This window comes from Neomonachus schauinslandi, chromosome X (genome assembly GCF_002201575.2).
Source record: "Neomonachus schauinslandi chromosome X, ASM220157v2, whole genome shotgun sequence".
Lineage (NCBI taxonomy): Eukaryota > Metazoa > Chordata > Mammalia > Carnivora > Phocidae > Neomonachus > Neomonachus schauinslandi.
In genome coordinates this window covers 95,106,554-95,129,523 of record NC_058419.1, presented here as the reverse complement: position 1 = coordinate 95,129,523, position 22,970 = coordinate 95,106,554, and the positions used below count along the sequence as shown (strand labels likewise).

The 22,970-nt window shown below is 34.9% G+C and overlaps 1 protein-coding gene across 1 annotated transcript in view; it reads left to right on the top strand.

The window, feature by feature from the left end:
- CFAP47 (cilia and flagella associated protein 47) overlaps positions 1 to 22,970 on the top strand; it is a 506,331-nt gene that overhangs the window by 383,202 nt on the left and 100,159 nt on the right. The window contains exons 54-58 of the mRNA XM_021681266.1: positions 4,217 to 4,325; positions 7,170 to 7,172; positions 7,403 to 7,507; positions 10,872 to 11,028; positions 21,959 to 22,057. Of these exons, the coding sequence (XP_021536941.1) occupies positions 4,217 to 4,325; positions 7,170 to 7,172; positions 7,403 to 7,507; positions 10,872 to 11,028; positions 21,959 to 22,057 (473 nt within the window). The remainder of the gene's footprint in view (positions 1 to 4,216; positions 4,326 to 7,169; positions 7,173 to 7,402; positions 7,508 to 10,871; positions 11,029 to 21,958; positions 22,058 to 22,970) is intronic.

Genomic DNA, 22,970 nt, shown 5'->3' with positions numbered 1-22,970 from the left:
TCAGAGTTTGTCCTGTCTTGATGCAGAGATGCTTGGCTTTTGAATTCCCATACTAGTCATTATAAGCTTCCTTGGGAAGAGGTATAAACTCCCAGGCACTTCTACTGTCTGTACAGTTGAGGAGATAGCAAGACCCAAGGGCAATCGTCTGAAGGTCTCGGAAGGAAAATGAATAGCAAGCGTGTAGAAGTTGGGGTCTGAGGGTAGAGAACTGGTAAAAATCTTCCAGGGAAACTGGGTAGGGTGCCAGCAGTGTCTGCTCTAACTTCCTAACAAACTTATTTCTACTTTTATATTTTTTCTTGTTTTAAAAATATATTAATGTATGAAAGCTATATATGTATATAAAATTATTAACAAATGTATTACACTTATGTGAAAATATTTAGCACAACCAGTTTTACAATCTTTTTTTTTTTTTTCCATTCCACTAACAGGTGCCCACCTTTTCTCTTTCTTTTTGAGTTCTTGTTACTTTTGGTCATGTTGTTCTAAAGAGTAATTTCTTTTTATCTAAGTCATACTGTATGTAATTAAAAGTTGCATAATATTAAAAAATGTTTGATAGTAACTACTTTTTTAGCCAGCCTTATTCTGGATCCCTATCCTCTTTGGAAGTTTGATGGCCATTAATTGTATCCAGTGTTTTTAAAATGTTTAATAAATTGGTGTTGTTCTATTTTCATACATTTTCTAGGTAGTTGGAGTCTCTTTCAATATGGAAACACATGACTTTCAGTTTCTGGAAGTCTCAAATTATGCCATCTATTTTCTCTCTTCCTACAACATCTATGTTTTAGTTTTAGAACTTGGGGGCTATTTTAATTTTTTTATTTTTTGGCCTTTTTTTTTAACCAACATCTGTGCTTTTGCATTCAGATAGATTTACCTGAATTTATCTTCCATTTTTTTTGTTGAATTTTCATGACAGTTATCAACATCCAACACCATTTTTGTTGTTGTTTGGATGTTTCTTTTACGTATTTTTGGGTTTTTTAAAAAATCGTAATGTTCTGTTCTTATTTCATTTTGGTAATATTTTTTCTGATATGCTTAAGATATGAATGGTCATGGCCTTTGTCTTTAATTATAAATTTTGTTCTTCTTTTTTCCTACTCAAAACTTTCCCTGATACTTGTTTTGCTCATATTTAAGGATTTATTTATTTAATTGAGAGCGAGAGACAGTAGGGGTGGGTGGGGCAGAGGGAAAGAGAGAATCTCAGGCAGACTCCCTGCTGAGTACAGAGCCCAATGCGAAGCTCGAACTCACGACCCTGAGATCATGACCTGAGCCAAAATCAAGAGTTGGACGCTTAACCCACCGAGCCACCCAAGTACCCCTTTCTCATATTTAAATATGACACTCTGTAATGATAGTCAGGAGTTATTGACCCATTCATGTTGTTCTGTGTACCGTTCTTCATTTATTTTCATTGCTGCAAAAAAAAAAATTCCTTTTTATTGTTGATCAACTTTTGGGTTTTTTTTTCCCAGTTTGGTATATTATGAAATATGTTGTTTATAACATTGTATATGCTTTTGTTGCACATTTGTGCTCATTTCTATTGGGTACAAACATAGGAATGCAATATCACTGTACTCTAGTGGATAACAACAAAGAATGCACAATTGGTTGTACTTACTTACACTCCACCGGCCATAAATCGAAAGTCAGACACTTAACCGACTGAGCCACCCAGCCGCCCCAGCACTGTGTTTTGTTTTGTTTTTTTTAGTGTCTTTTTATTTTGAAAGAGCTTAAGACTCATAAGAAGTTGAAAAAATAATTCAGAATTCACACATATGCTTCATCCTGGAAATGGTTTTTAAGGAGCTACCACTTGGTTCACATTAAAATTACCTTCTTGGTGCATCTGCATGGCTCAGTTGGGTAAGTGGCCAACTCTTGATTTTGGCTCAGGTCATGATCTCACGGTCCTGGGATCAAGCCCTGCATGGGGCTCTGTGCTAGCAGGGAGTCTGCTTCAGGATACCTCTCTCCCCCTCTGCCCTCCATACACTTGTTCACTCTCTCTCTCTCTCTCTAAAAATAAATAAATATTTTTAAAAAAATCATCTTCTTGTTTTTCTTTGATTTGACCAGCAATGTTATTTTAATTTTCCCTTCTTATTCTATATTAATAGGTTTGACACAGTCTTGATGAAAAAATATTTTATCGTGACTGTTTAGAAATAAGTATAACAACATTTTAGACTCAAGAAATTTAATTTTGTCCCTAAGTAATAAATATGTGCATCAACAATCCTCAGTATATACATTTGTAATTACAAACTTCATTTCTCATTATTGGGAAAACTAGCAATTAAAGAAAATATTTATTAAATTCAATTCAATTGAAAACCTTTTTCTGGATGAACAATGAATCAAGTACCTTTTAGTTAATATATTTTGCTCCTTGGTCCACTGGCAATCACAGGCTACATACACTTCTTACTTTTTGTATCTTTGCCCATTTCTAATGTCATCAAGTTATATTAATCTTTGCAATGAAATTGATTTTAATTCCCACAGAACTTACACTGTTTCTCACTTTTTTAGATTCCACATATAAGTAAGATCACACAGTGTTTGTCTTTCTCCGTCTGAGTTATTTCACTTAACATAATGTCTTCTAGGGGTGCCTGGGTGGCTCTGTCGGTTGAGCATCTGCCTTCTGCTCAGGTCATGATCCAAGGGTCCTGGGACCGAGCCCCACATCGGGGTCCCAGCTCAGCGGGGAGCCTGCTTCTCCCTCTCCCTCTGCTCCCTGCTCCTGCTCTCTTGCTCACTCTCTATCTCAAATAAATAAAATCTTTAAAAAAAACCCCATTATGTCCTCTAGGTTCATCCATGTTGTCAACAAATGTCAGGATTACCTTCTTTTTTAAGTTTGAGTAATATTTCATTGTATATTCCATGTTTTATTTATCCATTCATCTGTAGAAGAACATTTAGGTTATTTCCATATCTTGGCAATTGTGAATAATGCTGCAATTAATGTGGGAGTGCAGTTATGTCTTCAAGATACTGATTTCATTTATTTTGGGTATATACCAAATAGTTGGTATATGCCCAGTATTTGGGATCCAATTGTTGGATCATATAGTAGTTTTCTTTAATTTTTTGAGGTACCCTCCTATTGTTTGCTATAGTTGCTCTACCAATTTACATTCCCACCAGTGGTGTACCAATGTTCCATTTTCTCCACATCCTTGCCAACATTACTATTTTTTTTAAATGACAGCCATCCTAAGAGGTATGAGGTGGTATCTCAGTGTGGTTTTACTTTGCATTTCTACAGCATGGCAGTTTTCATGCTATACATCAAAAGGTATTAGAAATGATGGTAAAGTGAGAATTATGAATCCTCTTGATTATTCTTTGCTTTGAGCATAAATATCAGCCACTTTTTTTTTTTTGTATTTACTCATCATTGGTTTGGATCTTTTTGATGTAATGGACAGAACTTTGTGAATTTATTACTCATTGTTATTATTTCTAAACTGTTAACTTTTTTGCCTGAATTTAACAGTTATAAAATAATGAGTAAATATTGCTCCTAAAACTGGGATATATTCCACTACCCAGTGTGGAATAACATTTGGTCTCCAAAATAGAAAATCAAGGACTAATTTAGCAAAATGTCATTAGTTCATACATGATTATTCTTATTTTGAAACTCACACAAGTCATTGTATTAGCTTCCTAAACCTGTCATCACAAGTACCACACACTGGGTGAATTAAAACAACAGAAACATATTGTCTCACTGTTCTGGAGGCTAGAAATTTGAAGTCGAGTTTTCAGTAGGACCAAGTTCTCTCTGAAACCAATAAGAGAGAATCCTTCCTTTCCTCTTGTGGCTTCTAGTGCTTACCAGCAATCCTTGGTATTCCTTGACTCAGAGGTGCTTGGTATTCCTTGACTCTCCAGTCTCCACCTCCATTGCCATATGCTCATCTTCTCATGTGTCTTCACATTATCTTCTTATAACGACACCAGTCATAAGGGATTAAGGGCCATCCTACTCCAGTATGATCGCATCTTAACTAATTACATCTGCAGTGACCCTCTTTCCATATTCTGAGGTATTGGGAGTTAGAACTTAAATACATCTTTTTTAGGTATGCAGTTCAACCCATGATAGTCATCAAGTTTATAAAATTATCATTGAACAAGTTTATGAATAAGTTTACTCCATTTTTCCTTCCAGGTATGTCACTCAGATCATTCCTTTAGTTAATCCAACACACGAGACCTTAGAATTGCAAGCAACAAACAGTAATCCTGAAAATTTTGTCTTGGATGTTAACAGATCATCAGTAAGTATATTTGGAAAGCCAAATAACCTACCACTACTAGAGCATTTTTCAGTACTGATTTTGGGACACCATGGAGTATTATCATTTGATTTATTAATTAACAAGGTCTCAATTGCTTAAAATTTAAAAATAGAATTTATATACATATATATCTCCCCCCCAATTTTAATTGATCAAAGAAACCAATATCGTGTCCGTCTAAATTTTTAAAATTCTGTATGCTAGCATCATACTCATTATCACTGGACTCTAAATGAACTGGTTGTGCTTTATTTCGGACCATTTTAGTAATCAGATTTGGAAATCATTCCCCAGTAGTATGATATTGACTCAGCAATCTTTCTATGTTTCCAGGGTTCCAAGAGGCTAGTTCCTTCCAGCACTTGATGAATTCCTGCCCATCACCTGTCCCCCAGTTCCAAAAAATGTGAACAGTTCTGACCCTCTCTCCTTTCTCTACCCCATTTACTCATTCCTTGGTCCCTAGCATAGACTAGAATGAGTCAATGGGCCCCAATCACTTTTCTCCTCCCATAAGTAACAAAACAAGATCTGAAGGTTTAGCATCAATCTTTGTTTCCAAGCATATGATACCAAATATGTACAGTGAATACCAAAACCATGTTTTCAGGTAAACTTCAAAATGGTAATTGTGATAGATTATTTTCTTCGGAGCATCTCACAGTAAATCATGAAGCCCTGTTAAGTAGATATAGTATTTAAATAAAGGCTTTTACTATTTGCTGTTTAATGATTGTTTAAGAAATCTACAGTGTGATTTCATGTGTATCTTACTACCTATCTCTTGTCAATGACTGGTTACCAATTAATAATAATATGATATGAAATTAGTTCTTAACTTCCATAATGTGTCAAATTAGATATCACTAAGTATTATATTGCTAACACCAGTTTCTAATGAGGAATTTTAGTTATTTGTAAACTATATCCTGATCACCATATTCTGTTTAATTTATGGAAAATACAGTGTTAAGTAATACAAGCATGTGTGTACATTTTAGTATAGTTATTCTAAGATTAAACTATATACACAATTGTGTGTATAGCATTGTGTATATAGTTTAATCTTAGTGCTTAATAATAATGCTCTGCATTATTATTATATATGCTTGTGCATATATAAGCACAAACTTATACTTTCTACCTTGGTTCTTATGTTAATGATTTGCTACATTTGTCTTCTCTTACATTTCTTACTGTTCAGTCTGAAGGTAAGTTGTAGGCATCATGCTATTTCAACACTAAGTACTTCAGATTATATTTCTTTTTTTTTTCAGATTATATTTCTTAATGGCATAATTAATCTCCCACATCATCTAGTATCCTGTTCAAATTTAAGTTTACTCAGCTGTCCTACTAATCTTTCTCTCTTCAACTAAGATCCAGTGTAAACTCACATATTGGAATTGGTTATTATGATGACACTTCCTTGGAATTAAGTGTTTGCAAATTTCCAAAAGGTCCTATATTTAACAGATTATCTATATTCCATTATACTAAACCAGTACATTTGCTGCAGATAAATTCCAACCAATAGTGTTTATCTTCCTTTTCCTTGAAACCATGGGATTCATGGAATTCGTGAATTTTAGGTGAAAATAAAGGAATTTCATTGAGTTCCTGGTTGGCTATATACACTATCTCAATCTGTGCCACGTGCTTCTGACATATATTTAGGGAAGAGGAATTTGAGGCCAGAGAAGCTAAAATACTTAAACCTCCTGGCTAGTAAGTGGTAGAACTAGAATTAAAATCCAAGTTAATGTACTGGTATATGGTTTTTCTAATGAAATAGATGATTTCCTTATATCTATCGATCTATCTAGAGAACTTTTTGATAAATTGAAAGAATACATGAAATACAACTTTTCTTATTTTTTTTGCTAAGGTTGATATTGAAATTAATTTATACTCATTATGTATGCATAAACTTAAGTGATTAACTATCAAAGGGAGAGCCAGCCTGAGATAAAAATATTTGCTATAGATAAACCACACATATATAGATAGTAAGGAGGTGACTGTTCTAAATATAACAATGAATTGTATTTGTATTTCATGGTCATTATCAGAGCATTATTATTAAGCACTAAGTGCTACATTCTACAGGGATTTGAATGACACTGCTATATTGCAGTTTTATATTTTCAAAAGTTATCTGGCAAAATACAGTAGTGAAAAAAATAAACTTACTTTTCAGACATACGCCTTTTCATTTTATCATTCTGTAAGTGTTAATGTTAAATATCATCTTATTCACAGTGTAGCATTTTGATGTAGTTGCTGGCTTCTTTCACAATCTCTAAAGAGGTAACTCATTCTAATACTGTTCAGACTCAAGTTATTCTAACAGGCCACACCTTGAGTGTGTATATGATAGGGCAAAAAGGAACACTTCATTGTATACTAAAGAAGCCTTCCGGGCGCCTGGGTGGCTCAGTTGGTTGAGCGACTGCCTTCGGCTCAGGTCATGATCCTGGAGTCCCTGGATCGAGTCCCGCATCGGGCTCCCTGCTCAGCAGGGAGTCTGCTTCTCCCTCTGACCCTCCTCCCTCTCATGCTCTCTGTATCTCATTCTCTCTGTCTCAAATAAATAAATAAAATCTTTAAAAAAAAAAAAAAAAAAAAAGAAGCCTTCCTTACATCTATGCTTACTATCAGTTTATCTCTTCGGACATCGCCAAGGTACAAGTTAGGTTCCCAGTGGTTTCACAAGTATCTTGGGATGATCAATAAGCTATCGGTTCTTAAAAAAATGTGTATTTCTATTATTTGGGGTTCTTAGTTGGCTTTAAAAATTAATCCTGATTTCCTTTTATAAAGCAAGTAACTCCATGTGGTCATTGTCTGGGGGGAGAACATGGGGTAAACACTACCGAACACTGTTTACCATGGCCATTATACCAATATTCACCAAGCAGGCATACTAAGAATGGGTAACACGTACAAGACAACATACTAATTACACGAAAATCAACCTGGCATGTACCTAGCACACAAAGATCCTGACTCAAACAAAGCATTGATTTTTTTTTTCTCTCTCTGAATTTACACAGCTGACCATACCTCCTCACTCCATCAAAGAAGTATCTGTTCACTTTTATCCTTCGGCTCTTGGAAGAACTGGTCATCAAGTTTCTATCACCTTCCACTGTACTCAGGTATGATAGATTATTCTTGGACCAAGTCAAGTTCATTAAATTTCAAAATCATAAATAAGTAAATCTAATTCATTCACTTGACATATTTCGTAAGCAAAACAAGTTCATTGTAAATGATTAATTAAATGAACTTTTGGAAATACGGTCTACATTGTACCTGTGGAGGCATCTAAAGAAGGCATTTTTAAATCCTTAGATTACTTGAATGAAGGAGAATGTACAACCAGATTTAAAATATAGGTATTTTAATGGAATGCCATTTTACTGGCATTTATGTTTATTTTCTGACTTGTTTACTCATATTTTCATGAACTTAAAGATGAAACTGTAGAAAATGTGATCTTGCAAATATTGTATTATTTTTTCATTCTATTTCATCTGCACAGTGTTACTGATTAATAATAATTTTTTAAAAGCAACAATGGTTAAGGGGCGCCTGGGTGAGTTAGTCAGTTAAACATCCAACTCTTGGTTTCGGCTCAGGTCATGATCTCAGGGTCATGAGATCAAGCCCCACGTTGGACTCTGCTCAGCACAGAGTCTGCTTGAGATTATCCCCTCTGCCCTTCATCCCATTCACACTCTCTCTCTCTCTCTCTCTCAAGTAAATAAAATCTTTTAAAAAATAAAACAACAGTAATTAATAATTTTTTAAGCATCTCTAAACTTGCTACATGCCATTCTAAGAATTATATCAACTCATTCTCACCCAGTCCTGTGGTCGAAGTAATCAATCTCATTTTATGGATCAGGAAACAGACACAAAGAAATTAAGTTCAGGCAGCTAGTAAGAGGTTTAATTCAGACCCGAACGCAGGGCATGTGACTTCAACCTGTCTTCTTGACTGTTTTTGCAGCTACCTACAGATTGCTAAGTGATTATAACTCTCTTACTGCCAATGAAAATTTTACATACCTTTTGACAATTATTATTATTTTTTATTTCTTCAAGTGTTAATGAGGAGGAACGTAAATGGAGATATGTGCTTTAAATCCCACAGGACACCAAAGAGGTTACAAAACCCTGCCACCTGAGAGGCAATGGAATCAAATATAATATAGGGGACCCCATGTCAGTGCAAGACCAGTGGGTAACTAGAGTATCCTCTTTTCCAAGAAAATGTGTAATTTACCTTCAGAAGAAAAAATTTAAGGCTATTAAATTTCTTACATGATGACTGACTTTTAAGTAAACTGAAGCAATGCTCTGGAAGTATGCTTGATTCTCAGTAATATTAAAGAATAAAAAACAATAATCCTTTTCATACAGAAGAGAGAGTGTAGTAGAGATTATTTCCTTCTACATAAATAATTTTAACAAGGCAGATCTTTTTTTTAAAGATTTATTTATTTACTTTAGAGAGAGAGTGCGCAAGCAGGGGGGAGCAAAGAGAGAGGGAGAGGATCTCAAGCAGACTCCCCACTGAGTGCGGAGCCCATTGTGGGGCTCCACACGGGGCTTGATCTCACAGACCTGAGATCATGACCTGAGCTGAAATCAGGAGTTGGAGGCTTAACTGACTGAGCCACCCAGGCACCCCTGGAATTGGATCTTTAAAGATCGTGCTGTGTCTTCTTTCAAAAAAGTTTGAGGTAAAGATGGGTGGACAATATTACTTTTTGTTTTTTTATTGCACGTTTGTTTGGATACTTTTTAATTTCCCTCTCTGAACCCAAGGGGATAATTTAAGCAATGCCAGGGCAATTGTCAGATACTAGTGTTCAATAATGGTGGGTTGTGGTCTAATTTAGCAGCTCTAATATTCCAGGCCACTTGGTGAAACGTGAAAACATGGCCTTCTTGTTTTTGTAGTTTGGCTCATTCCCAGTGGTTTAAAGTAACTTCATTTCTGTCATCCAGGATTGATTTTTATTAAGTAGCCAAAAAAGTAAGTAATTTATGTAAAAAAGTTGTTAATATAATTGAACCCTGATGCTTGATTCTAGTCATTCAGTTGTGTGGAGTCAGGTTAGGACATTGTAAATGAAAATATACTGCACTTGTATTCTGCTAGTAGAATCTCTAACTAAAAGTAGTGCAGGCATTTGAAGATATATGCTGATAAAACTTACCTTTAATCCTTCCTATGCAGAGATAGCATTTTATGGATTTACTGTCACCACCTGTCCTAATTTTGAAACAATCTTAAAAGTTTTCCCCTTTTATTGGAGGCTTGGACACACCTATGTAGTTTAAGAGATTATAAACTAGGTTATTGTTTGTTGGTTTTCATTTTGTGACCTCTTTATTCATCTGGAACATTAGCAAACTGTTCAGTGCAGAACTGAGTCACAGTCTCTTGTACTCTCGGGACTTTTATTCTAAATGAACACAAAGGGAACATTTTCAAACAGTGCTTTGCAGGTTTATGAAACCCAGATAAGAACGATGGCTGCATGCAATCTCCTTCATGTAATTTTTGAGCCATTCTTCCCTATCATGTCATAACAGAACATACACTGTACTAGGCAGTAGAGATAAATAATATGGCATGCAGTTGTGCACACTTCCTTTTAATGGGACTTCAATCTGTGCCTCACCATCTTAGCCTTCATGTGATAACTATCTGAATTTCATTTGAAATTCACTCTAGGATTTTGGAAACTTCATGTAGTGTTTAGGATCCAGTTTGCTAGATAAATTGATTTTTTAAAAAACCTTGAGCAGAAATACAAGGTTTTCATTAAGATTTCTCTTTTATGTTGCTATAAATAACCTTTTATGCATAGAAAGATGTTTAATATTTGAGTATTGGTCTTTTGTCCTCTTTTTTTTAGTGCAGAAATATATTGAATATTCAATAAAATCAAAAGGAATTTGGGGCGCCTGGGTGGCTCAGTTGGTTAAGCAACTGCCTTCGGCTCAGGTCATGATCCTGGAGTCCCGGGATCGAGTCCCGCATTGGGCTCCCTGCTCGGCAGGGAGTCTGCTTCTCCCTCTGACCCTCCCCCCTCTCATGTGCTCTCTCTCATTCTCAAATAAATAAATAAAATCTTTAAAAAAAAAAAAAAGGAATTTGGAAAAGAAGAAATACATAATGATACATATTAAATATTAACAACAAAATGGGTTTTTTAAATAAAGATGCATTTATTTTAGAGAGAGCACAAGCAGGGGGGAGGGGAAAAGGGAGAGAGAGAGAGAAGCAAACTCCCCACTGAGCAGAGCCCAACATGGGGCTCGATCTCAAGACCCTGAGATCACAACCTGAGCCAAAATCAAGAGTCAACCGACTGAGCCACCCAGGCACCCTGAAATGTTTCTTATCTACCAAGATTTTTATGCATATTACATTTATTAAGTGTTGCAAATAAAATGTATGCGATTAGGATATGTATGTCATGAATGTTTATCTTTAAACAGTTTAAAGAATGGATATTCTACCTCTCTGGAGTAGGACTGTTCCCCCAGCCTATAGACATAGAAAGAATAACCACATACCTCCGTCTTCATTCATCTATTGTTATACCTTTCCAAAATCCCACCAAGGAAGATGTTTTGGTCAATATTGTACTAACAAGTAAGTTTTTTTTTTGTATTTTACATATGTTATTTAGTAATTATTAGTCAAACTTATTTTATCACAGAATCAAACCATATTAGAGATAATGGACAATTTAGAGATCTGTTAGTTGTTTCAACAGCATTATTTTATAAAGGAGAAAACAAGGTATGAGAGATGAAATATCTTGGCTGAAATCACTTATAAACTTATAAATGGTGGAGCCAGCATCAGAAATTAGAAATCCATGTACCAAGTCAAGTTCTTCCAATTTTATCTGTAAAGCCAAATATGCAAAGTAATAGATTTGTAAGATTCTTATGACATGACTCAAATATGCCAATGCTTATTCCTTAAAAGTTTTTAGAAATTCTAGTGTTCTGGTTTTGTTTCATTTCCCTCTTTTCTTTTTTTTTAATTTTAATTCTCATATAGTTAACATACAGTGTTATATTAGTTTCAGATGTACAATATAGCGATTTAATAATTTCATACATCACCCAGTATCATCATCATATAAACATAGGGTTGCCATGTACCCCTTTGAATTAGTGTTTTTGTATTTTTGTGGTAAATACCCAGTCGTGTGATTACTGGATAGTAGGGTACTTCTAATTTTAACTTTTTTGATTAACCTTCATACTATTTTCCACGGTGGATGCACCCTCTTTTCTTTATAAATAGCATATTTGGATTAAATTTTGGTTCTAACAAAACTTGGGGTTTTTTTCATGTCATATTGAAGATACATGTTTTTAAATTAGATCATGTGAAGTTTCTGATCACTTTTTATTAAAAGACCAAATAATGGAGGTCTGAAAATCAACTCATTATGAGTTTTCTGAAACACATTTTAAATCTAACGTTAGACATTACTAATTTTATCTTTTCAAATATTATTACTACGTCTACTAAAACTACTACTACTACCACAAATCATTGTAGATAGCTCAATTGTTCGGCCAAAAGAAATGTATACATGTTAAGGTTTTTGATATAAATAACCAACTTGCTCTCCAGGATGGTTATACTGCTACAATTCGTGCTGCTATCAGGAGTATATTACAGACATTACCTCTTTTCCTGAACCTTGTAAACCCTGACCAGTAGCATTCTCCTTAATCTCCATCAATCTGATTGAGCAAAATTGTATTTCATCATGATTGCCAATGACTATTTTTTTGATTAATGCTGAAGCTGACCACTATCATTGACCTGTTGAAGTTTTCATCTTTCCTGATCATCTGCTCCTGCTCTTGTTATGAAATAATTAAGTAAAAATTAAGAACATAATGTCATCTAATGTATAATTCCCTTGCAAAGACTTTGGCTGTGATGAGAAGGAGAGACATGCCAGTATTTACTAAAAGTTGATTGTAGACTCAAGGAAGTCAGCATTTTAATATGGAAGAGATGTGAGCATATGTATAGGCAGAAAGAAGCCAGGGTTGAGCAGAAGTTAAACCTGTAAAGGAGGTGGGGCTTAACTGATTGGTAAGGCTCTGGGAGGACTAAGATCAGACTTGAAGTAGAAGGAGAAGCCCTGAACAGGAAGGGCATTTCTCCCTTAGGTCTCAGAGGGACTTGGGAATTAAGTGCAGTTGTGCTTATATTTTTATCTGCTGAGAAAAGGAGATAGAGTGAGAGATTTGAAGAGTGGCCCAGTGGTTTGAAATAATTGCTGGAGGGAATGGAGGAGGGAGCTGACAAAATTAAAATATGAAAGGTATTGTATTTGGCTGGGATTGGAAACCACAAATTTAGATAGACACCAAGAAAATACGTGTTTGTGAAGTTTGTACCACTTCTAGGGCTCAGAATTCCAGGTACGGGAACAATACGCAAGGCTGATAAATGGATCTGTCCAAGGAATGGAATTTTCAAGGCAATTGCAGCCAAATCACTTCCTAACTATGAGAATGTTATAAAAAGCTATTGGGTCAAGATTGTTAACATTAGAAATAAATTACGAAGTAATTTGTGGCTTCTTAATTTTATTTAATTGGTCTAAAATGCTTTTGCTATATAACACACAAAAAACAGGAAGCTTGACAATGAAAGATTGATTAGTCTTTCGTATTTTAAAACAGTCTCTTCTAAGTAAACTCCCTCTCTCTTGAGTAAATGTTCAGACCCTCAGGTTCTCCTCCTTCCTTCAACCTGAGGAGACCGGGGACAAAAAAAGACAACTTCTGCTATCTTCCTTCCCTTCACTTTCTCCTTTTCCTTTATGAAAATATTTCTCCTTTCCTTTTCTTGGTAATGAAGTCTCTCTCTCTCTTTCTCTCTCTCTCTCTTCTGTCGTAACCTCCTCCCTCTTTCTTTTGTGGGTTCTGTTTTTTCTAGCTACCATGTTCGTGTCTTCTTACATTCATATTCCTTGGCGAGTGGGCCTCATAATTTGAAGGACCACAAGGAAACAGGACTGACAAGGTTAAAAATATTTAACCTGTATGCCAAATACACTCATTTAAAAAGGTACTAAATTAATACGTTCTGATTTAAATATTTGCACATGTCTTAAAATTACTTCATGATAGGACTGTGCAGTCCCTTGCTATCTTTCAGAAGATGTCAGTGTTTCTGCAGATGCTACAGAATTCACAGAATCCCCTTAGGGAAGTTGATAGCAAGACTTCACAATAAAGCACCAAGCTGGTGTTTGCTGAGAGAGGTCTTACAGTATTTCAGATTCTGCATTCCTGATTTTTCTTTCAGTAGGCAGACAGATAGGTAAGATATATAAGATATATAGGAAAAGATGTCTTTCAAAACGCACTATTTTTCCAGGAAGGCAACATTTTTAGAGTTGCAAACTCATTCTCAAACTTTTATATTGCCAATTCTCTAAAGTCTTTTCTTCTGCTGGTATTTTAGCTATTTCCATTTTAATCACTTACCTCAGAAATATTGCCCTTTGACATTCAAGAATCTTTTAATTCTATTTAATTAAATTCTATTTAATTCTTTAATTCTACTGTATGTTGTCTCTAAGTTCTTTCAGTTGAACATTACACAAGGCAAGGTGATGAAAAGGTTATATTTCAGGGTTCTATTCATATCTTAATTCATGCCACTTTTAAATGATGAATGAGGTCAGGTGACTAAAGAGGAGATGGCCTAAACACTCAGAGAATAGTAGACACTTCTCCAAAGGAGACCATTAATGAGTCCCATAAGGAGCAGGATGCTACACAAAAGCTTCAAATAGCCTAGGAAACTCGTATTTGTTATACACTTACTTGGTACCACATTTGAGCTCTGTCAATGTGACTATACTCAATCTTAAAAAAAAAAAAAAAAAACTCTGAGAAGCTTCTCAGATGTGGAATCTGAGGCTTAGAAATCTCCCAAAGCCATACAGTGAGTAAGTGATTGAACAGTGTCTTGAACTCATCCCATCTAACTTGTCTTCTCCAGGACCACCTAACTGACATTCTAAGTTGTCTGCTTACAGATGGTGCATACAAATCCTTATGCTGATGAGGCTCTAAAGAATGGTACTTGCCCCTCTTCTTGCTTCCTCCCCTAAGATCTCAGGGAAAGAAGCCTCCCTCCATCCAATCAAAGGACCTCAGGAAATCCTCTGACTGCCACTCCTTTCGCATTTTCTCAGCTCTTCAGGTCTCTCCTTTCTCTTTTTGACTCTGCCGTCAGACCCTGGCTCTGCCTCATCAGCATATGCTTGGATTTTCTGTCTTGGCCTCCTTGTTCAGCCTGGACATGTACCCTTGCTCGGTGACTGCTATCAATGGACTCAGTTCCCACAATCCTCTCTGATCAGTAATTATGCCCTCCACCCCAATCCCTGCTCTCAAATTTCTACCCTACTTAGCCAGAAATAAAGGTGGAAAAAGGAAAGGTAGCCATGAATGGGTCTGAGTCAAAACGTTAGAAATTCGGGCCTGATGAATTTAGGAACTTAAGGACACATCTCCATTATAGGTATGTGTGTGCTCACTAATGGCAGGGGTTACATTAACTCATAGCTTTATTCTTAACTAAATGAGTATTTCAAAGTTGGCATATTTGTTGAGAGAGCAAGAATTGAATCTTCAGTCACTGATTATGTGTATTGAGCATCTATTTTATGATGAAAACTGTCATACACACATTTCAAAATGACTATATCTGCAATATACATACACACATACATGTATACATTGTATTTTGATCTCGTGTGATATTCTCTTTGTGAAATATCACTATGGGTTATATACCTAAAAGTTATATAAATGAATGAAGCAGTAACTGATATATGTAAAGTAGCAATTTTCATTTCTTTTCTACTGAAATAGCTATAGTCTTGAGATTATTCACTCTTTCTACTGAATTCAAATTTAAATGTGGTATTAGTGATTTGATTCAAATGTTTAAGTGTAAGTGGATTCTTTTCCAGACATCAATAGTTGTATTGAAGAGCAAAACAAAATAACATAGGGATAAAGGTGTACCTACCAATTATCGTATTAGTTTTACAAATTTCAACTTCCATTTTGAGGGTTGATTGATGTAAACAAAACACTGTGTTGACAACACCACACAAAATATCCCCATGGTTCTGTGCCTTTCCAGTTATAGGTGGAGCAGGAAAATAAAAAGTTCTGTCTAAAATTTATTTTACTAAATATAACCAAGAAACAGACTCTTAACTATGGTTGATGGTTATCCGACGGGAGGTGGGTGGGGGATGGGATAAATAGAGGGGGGCACTTGTGATGAGCACTGGGTGTTTTATGGAAGTATTGAATCACTGTGTTGTACACCTGAAACTAATATTACACTATGTTAACTGGAATTTAAATAAAAACTTTTGAAATTAAAAAAAAAAACACTGTGTTGAGTTGTTGTTGACTCAGGGTTAATTATGACTATAGTGTTCACCAGCAGTAAAGTAATAAAGTACACACTGTAGCATAGTTATGACATGTTAATGATACTTACAGGACAGGGAGAGGCAATGTCTAGTGCATTTGATTTGACATGTTAGAATTAGTTTATGAAAATCTTGTCCCTGGAGGCCCTCTGAATCTTATCTAAAGTACCTCCAGAGTTGAATAAATATTTATGTTAGATATGTAGTGATCATTGTGTATTGCCAATCAGGGTGTACATAGCTTTATGTATACATAAAAAGAGAGAGAAATAAGTGCAAGAAAAAGTCCCACACTCTCAAAATCTCTCCCAAATTAAGACAATCAACTAAGTATTTCAATCAATCAATAAATATTATTGGGAGATTTGAGATTGGTGGGCAGTTGGAGTATCAAATATATAACAGTCTCTTCATACTATAGTTTAATTGGATTGTTCGTCTTAGTTTGCTCTGCTTATAGCAAATAACTAATGTTTTTTGTAGTATGGAAAATTAGATATAAAATTATTGTTACAGTCACTTTTCAGAAAAGTAATCTGAGCTTCAACTTGCTTATAATTATTTTTTTTTACTTTAGACACTCTTTAGGGGACTTAATATTTAGAACTCCTTTTTTCTTGTTTAGTAGATCTTAAAAGTCAGTAATCAATAATTGGGAACTTACCAAAATTTAGATTCCCAGGTCCACACTCGGTTATTCTGATTCATTATGTCTGGGTTAAGACCCTACCAGCATAAGTTATTGCAGTGTAGGTTGTCAGAAGACTACACTTTCAGAAGTACTGCTCTTTACACAAAGGTCTCAAAATATGTTTTAAAATCATATACCTCAATTAATAAATATTTCTCAGCATTCACTTCAATGTGCATATATTTACTTGTGAAATATATATATGAAGCATTATCAACTCATATACTTAATGTCGATAGAGCTTATTTCTTTTTCATAGAGAATTAAGTACAAATATAATTTAAGTTTTTTCTATGACCCAATAGTTCCTTTTACACAAATCCCATTTTAAAGATAATAAAATGTGCTTTCATTAGAGCTATAGGAATATATTTTTAATTTTAATTTTTTTTGCCATTTAGTCTTTAATTTTGTCCCCCTAAGACACTTTTTTTTAAGACACAACTTTCTATTTTGAAAAATTTCACACCTGTAGAAGAGCACGGTACAATGATTAGTCCTATAGTTTTCATATAGATTCATCTGCTTCGTCAATTGTTAATTTGGGGGGAATTTGCTTTATATCCTGTCTCTATCTATAGATATATAATTTCATCTCTAAAGCATCTATGGCCTTAGAGAAAGGACTTTCTCCAGCATAACTGCAATGCCATATCATACACAAAGATTTAATATAGATATGTTAATATTTAATATATACTCCACAGTGAAACTTCTCCAGTTGTCCCAGAAATGTTCCTTAGAACTTAAAAATTTTATCTTTTTTCCAATCTGGGATCCAATTAAGAACTGTGCATTGCATTTGGTTATCAGATCTCTTAAGTCTCATTTAAGCTAAAAATTTCCTCCCACCTTTTTCTATCTCTTATAATATTGGCATTTTGAGGAGTCCAGGCCAGTTGTTTTATAGACTGTTGCACATTATGGATTTCGTTTTTTTTTTTTGTACAAAAACTTCTCTTTCATTACATACCTTGGAGATTATTCCATGTTAGGACATACAGAACTACATAAATATATTAACAGTTCTATAATACTACATTGCATTGATGTACTTTGTTTTACTTTATCTTTGTTTCTTCATTACTCAATTCTGACTAACATTTTGGGAAGAATATCACATACTGTGTACTTATTGCAACACATCAGGAGACACAAAGTCCCATTATTGGGGATGCTAAGTTTAATCACTTGGTTAAGGTTGTGTCTGCCAGATCTTTATATTGTAAAGGTCATCTTTCTCCCTTATAACTAATAAATAATTGTCCAGGTGATAATTTGAAACAATGTGAATAACCCCTTCCCTTCCAACCTTTCACTTGATGAAACATTTTAGTATCCATACTAGTATCAGTTATTATGTCTATCATCCTTGCTGTTTTTTATTAGCTGGAGATTCTTTTTTTTTTTTTCTTTTTTTTTTTAAGATTTTATTTATTTGCGAGAGAGAGAATGAGAGACAGAGAGCATGAGAGGGAGGAGGGTCAGAGGGAGAAGCAGACTCCCTGCTGAGCAGGGAGCCCGATGCGGGACTCGATCCCGGGACTCCAGGATCATGACCTGAGCCAAAGGCAGTCGCTTAACCAACTGAGCCACCCAGGCGCCCTTGGGTATTTTTTAAAAAATGTATTTATTTATTTAAGAGAGAGAGAAAGAAAGAGAGAGAGAGAATGGGGCAGGAAGGGGCAGAGAGAGAGAGAGAGAATCCAAGCAGATATTGCACTGATCATGGAGCTCGACTTGGGGCTCGATTTCACGACTCTGAGATCATGACCTGAGCCAAAATCTAGAGTCGGACGCTTAACTGACTGTGCCACCCAGGTGCCCCTATTTTTTTTTTAATTGCTTTTAAAAGCCATAAGGTCCTACTGGAGATCTGGATACAGAGAAATCCAGAGAAGAAAGAGATAGGTTTCAAAATCAATTCTGTTAACATTTGTTATGTTTTTGTTTTCCCAGACTCAGGGAAATTACTCAGAAATAAAATGGTAATGACACTGTTTTAAACAAAGAGATCAAGTAGCCTCCTCTGAATAAAGTGTGGGCCATCAGACAATGCATGTTCGGTAGTCAAAGAATCATAGAATCACTAGCTAAAATCAACCTTAGCTATTACCTGGTGCATCCCCCAGAGTGTAAGGAGATGCAGAAGCCAAAAAAAAAAAGAAGAAGTTCCTTGCCCAAAGTCACATAGCTTGTGTCTTCTGAATTTAGATCCCCATATGCTTTTATACAGCAAATATTCTGTGAATAAATGTGATGATGTGATGGGGATTTGAAAATAATAAAAGCTGAGATGTAAAAGACAAAAAAAAAAATCCATGAAGCTGTACTCACACTTAAAAATAGAAAGGGGGTGGGGGAGGAAAGCAGAGGAAAAAGCTTTTATTTCCTTAATATAAGGAAATATTTTGTTATTTGTTATTTGTTATTTGGGTCCTCTGTATCCTTGCTGATTTTGACTGTGGTTCTATCAGTTGCTGAGAGAGGGATGTTAAAGCACACAGCCATAATTGTGTATTTGTTCATTTCTTTTTTCATCTCAATCAATTTTTGCTTCATGTAAGCTGAGGCTCTGTTATCTGTTATAGACATGTTAGGATTATATGTCTCCCTCATGTATCAATATTTTATATTATGTAATGCCTCTCTTTGTCTCTAGTAATTTAGTTTTCTCTGAAATTTATTTTATATGATATTAATGTAATCATTCCTGTTTCTTATAATTAACATTTGTATGATACATCTTTTTCCATCTTTTTTCTTTCAAACTACCAAGGTCACTAAATTTGAAGAAGTTTCTTGTGGACAGAATATTGTCGGACCATTGTTATTCATTCATTCAGATAAACTCTACTGCTACCCAGCAAGAGAATTGGAGTGCTGCCTGTGTCTACCAGCAGGAGCTGGAAGATCAGCTTGCCTCCTCTTTTTTTTGTCTAACCCTCTTAGCTGATCTGGGTTCGAGGCTTCTGCAGTGCCTTGTCCGGTATATATAAGAGACAATATAGAAACCAGGAACTTGGGGCACCTGGATGGCTCAGTCGGTTAAGCATCCAACTCTTGATCTCAGCTCAGGTCTTGATCTCAGGGTCGTGAATTCAAGCCCTCCATAGGGCTCTATGCCCAGCATAGAGCCTCCTTTAAAAAAGAAAAGAAAAAGAAACCAGGAACTCACCACCATGTTGTTCCTCAAGTTACCTTCTTCTTCCCATGCTTGCAAAGTCTCCCCAGGCTTGTCTGTTATGTTACATCTGACAAGTTTTAGTTGTAAGAGGGAGAACCTAGGAGGAGTGGAGCAACTTTGTCTTCATGGGTTTATTATTATTACTATTATTATTATCATTATTATTAGTTATTATTCTTATTCTTTTGGATACTCCCCAGTTTGGCCAGCAGGATCCTTTGCAAGTCAATCCCTAGTTCTTTTGAATTGTCTCTATTAGTTTTTGAACACTTTGTTACTTTCTGGCACAAGATGTTCCAATTTCACCACTTAACTAGTTTTAAAGCTAGAATTAGACACTTTTCTAAGGTTTGCTTTATAGGGACAAGGTATTTAATATCCAAGAAATGGGCACTAGATGTGCTCACTATTGCTGGGATGTCCCTTTCAGGGGACAGAGCAAATAGAATTATTACAAATTATTGTTTCAGGGCACCTGGGTGGCTCAGTTCATTAAGTGTCCGACTCTTGATCTCAGCTCAGGTCTTGATCTCAGGGTCATGAGTTCAAGCCCTGCATTTGGGCTCCACGCTGGGCATGGAGCCTCCTTAAAAAAAAAAAAAAAATGTTGTTTCATACTGATTATCTCCCTTTCAATCCTACACCATAGGGTTCTTCTTAAATTTACCTCACACTCTCTTCCTGCTCCCACATGAGAAACCTGGTTCTCAACACAACAGTGTAATTCATTTGTTCTATCATAGTCAATATTTTAGCTAATATTGTCAAAATTACTATATTCTTACAATTACAAAAAGTTTTAAGGTTGCTTTTTGAGACTTCTTAAATTCAGTTGTATTTTTGAATTTGTGAAACATGTATTGTTCACAACTCAAAGCTATATAAAAAGTTCTGAAAGAAATTTCATTCCCGTACCTACACCATCTACCACATTCTCAACCAACTGTGTAGGTAACGATTTTCATCTTCGTTTGATTCTAATTTATCTATACTGCATTTGGTTTTACAAAACTGAGTGTACATGAATAAGTGCATATATACATACCTAGTCCCCTGTCATCCTCTATCTCATGCAGAGGTCAATACCATATCATTTCTTTTGCACCTTGTTAACTTCACCTAACAATATGTATATGTCTGGAATCCCAGTAAAATAGTTAACAGACGCCTTTCTCATTGATTTTTATGACTTGTTAGTACCTCAGTTTTTGCTACATTATTGTTTATATACAGCTAGTCGCCAATACATGGACCTTTTCATCATTTCTAATAATTTGCCATATAAATAATGCCCCAATGCATATTGCTATACAAATAATGCCCTTACATGTATATTGTTTCATGTTTGAGGTCTATATTTAAGGTGTATTTCTATAAGCAATATTGATTGGCAAAATAGTAAATACATATACAATTTTACCATAGGTTACAAAAATCCCTTTCATAGGGGTTGTAACATGCACTCCCATTCCTTTCCAAGGACAGTGTCAGCTGATATCTAGTTCAAGGTACTTAAAATTATAAATGCCTATGCTGACAGAGATTTTTGTCTTTTTTTTTTTTAAAGATTTATTTATTTGAGAGAGAGAGAATGAGAGAGAGCACATGAGAGGGGGGAGGGTCAGAGGGAGAAGCAGACTCCCTGCCGAGCAGGGAGCCCGATGTGGGACTCGATCCCGGGACTCCAGGATCATGACCTGAGCCGAAGGCAGTCGCTTAACCAACTGAGCCACCCAGGTGCCCGAGATTTTTGTCTTTTATACACGGTAGCACTAAAGGCAAGTACTTGCTATGTAGCCAGTACGTTTTAGGTAATTGATTGATTTTGTATTTATTGGTTTAAATTATTGTCAATGCATATACATTTAAACATGTAAGTATTAATTATTAGAATCCATTTTTAGACAGTGGGCTTAAACAGACTCTCAATAATATCTGTTATTTGAGTAGTTTACATTAAGTTCTAAGAATGTATGAGTTGATTTTATAATATTTTTAATATAGAGAAAACTTTTATAATGTTGGATATGTTCTTCAAAAATGGGATTTAAATCTCATCTTAAAATATACTTTGAAAAATAATCATCTGAGAAATTTTCCATTAGAGGAGAGTTTGATTCTATTTCCATCTCCACTGCTATTTTTCCTCTTGAATGTGACCTTGAGGAATAATATCTCTTTATATTTTTATTAGGTCAGGAAAAACCTAGGCATCTCGTCATTGACTGTTACTGGGATAGCTTCTTCCATGAGACTTCTGCCTTCAAGTTTAGTGGTCTGAGTCACACACAAGGTATGGATTTCAACTTTATATTCTGTCATTCTATATGCTTTTATATTTCAGAGATGATGAAATTATATGTCTCTTATCTTAATATATATTTAATAACAATTACACAATTAAATATTTGGGCATGAATTTTAATAAGTTGATAGAAAAACATGGATAGTATAATCTTTATATATATTCATTATATCTTTACTGTTTTTCATTCCATAGCACATAAATACAACTTGTAAAATATTTTGTCTTTGCGATTTTGAATGTTCGAAAGTCATTTTGACCACTTAATACTTAAGTGTGTGAGGGGCGCCTGGCTGGCTCAGTCAGTAGAGTGTGCAACTCTTGATCTCTGGATTGTGAGTTTGAGCCCTACATTGGGTGTGGAGATTACTTAAAAATAAAATCTTTAAAAAAAATAAGTGTGTGAGTCTAAGAAGATTTTGGAAAATTAAAAATAAATAGTATGCTAAAGCTATTCATAATCATGAAAAATAATTGCATCTTCACAAAGCTAATGATTCCCTGAAAATTTATTAGAGGGTGTACGTCTATTTGTACTATGTATTAATCATCCCACCTGCACATTGATGAATAGGAGAAAATCTAAGGCATAAGAAATAATGAAGTTGCTTAAAAATCTAAAACTCAAAAAATATTAATTTGCTTAAAATAATATTTTAATTGCATTAAATTAGTCATAATAGTTATGGTAAACATAATAAAATATGAATTATCTTAACATAATACAAAAATACTAACTGGAATTGGCAACAACTATTAACATCCCAATACAAATGGGTTCATGACTTTATTCTATTTATTGTACTATTTCTATCAGCATCCTAAATCTCATTTTTTTATTTCATTTGATACAACTCCATAGTGTAGGTGTTATTATTACTCTTATTGAATCAAGGAGATT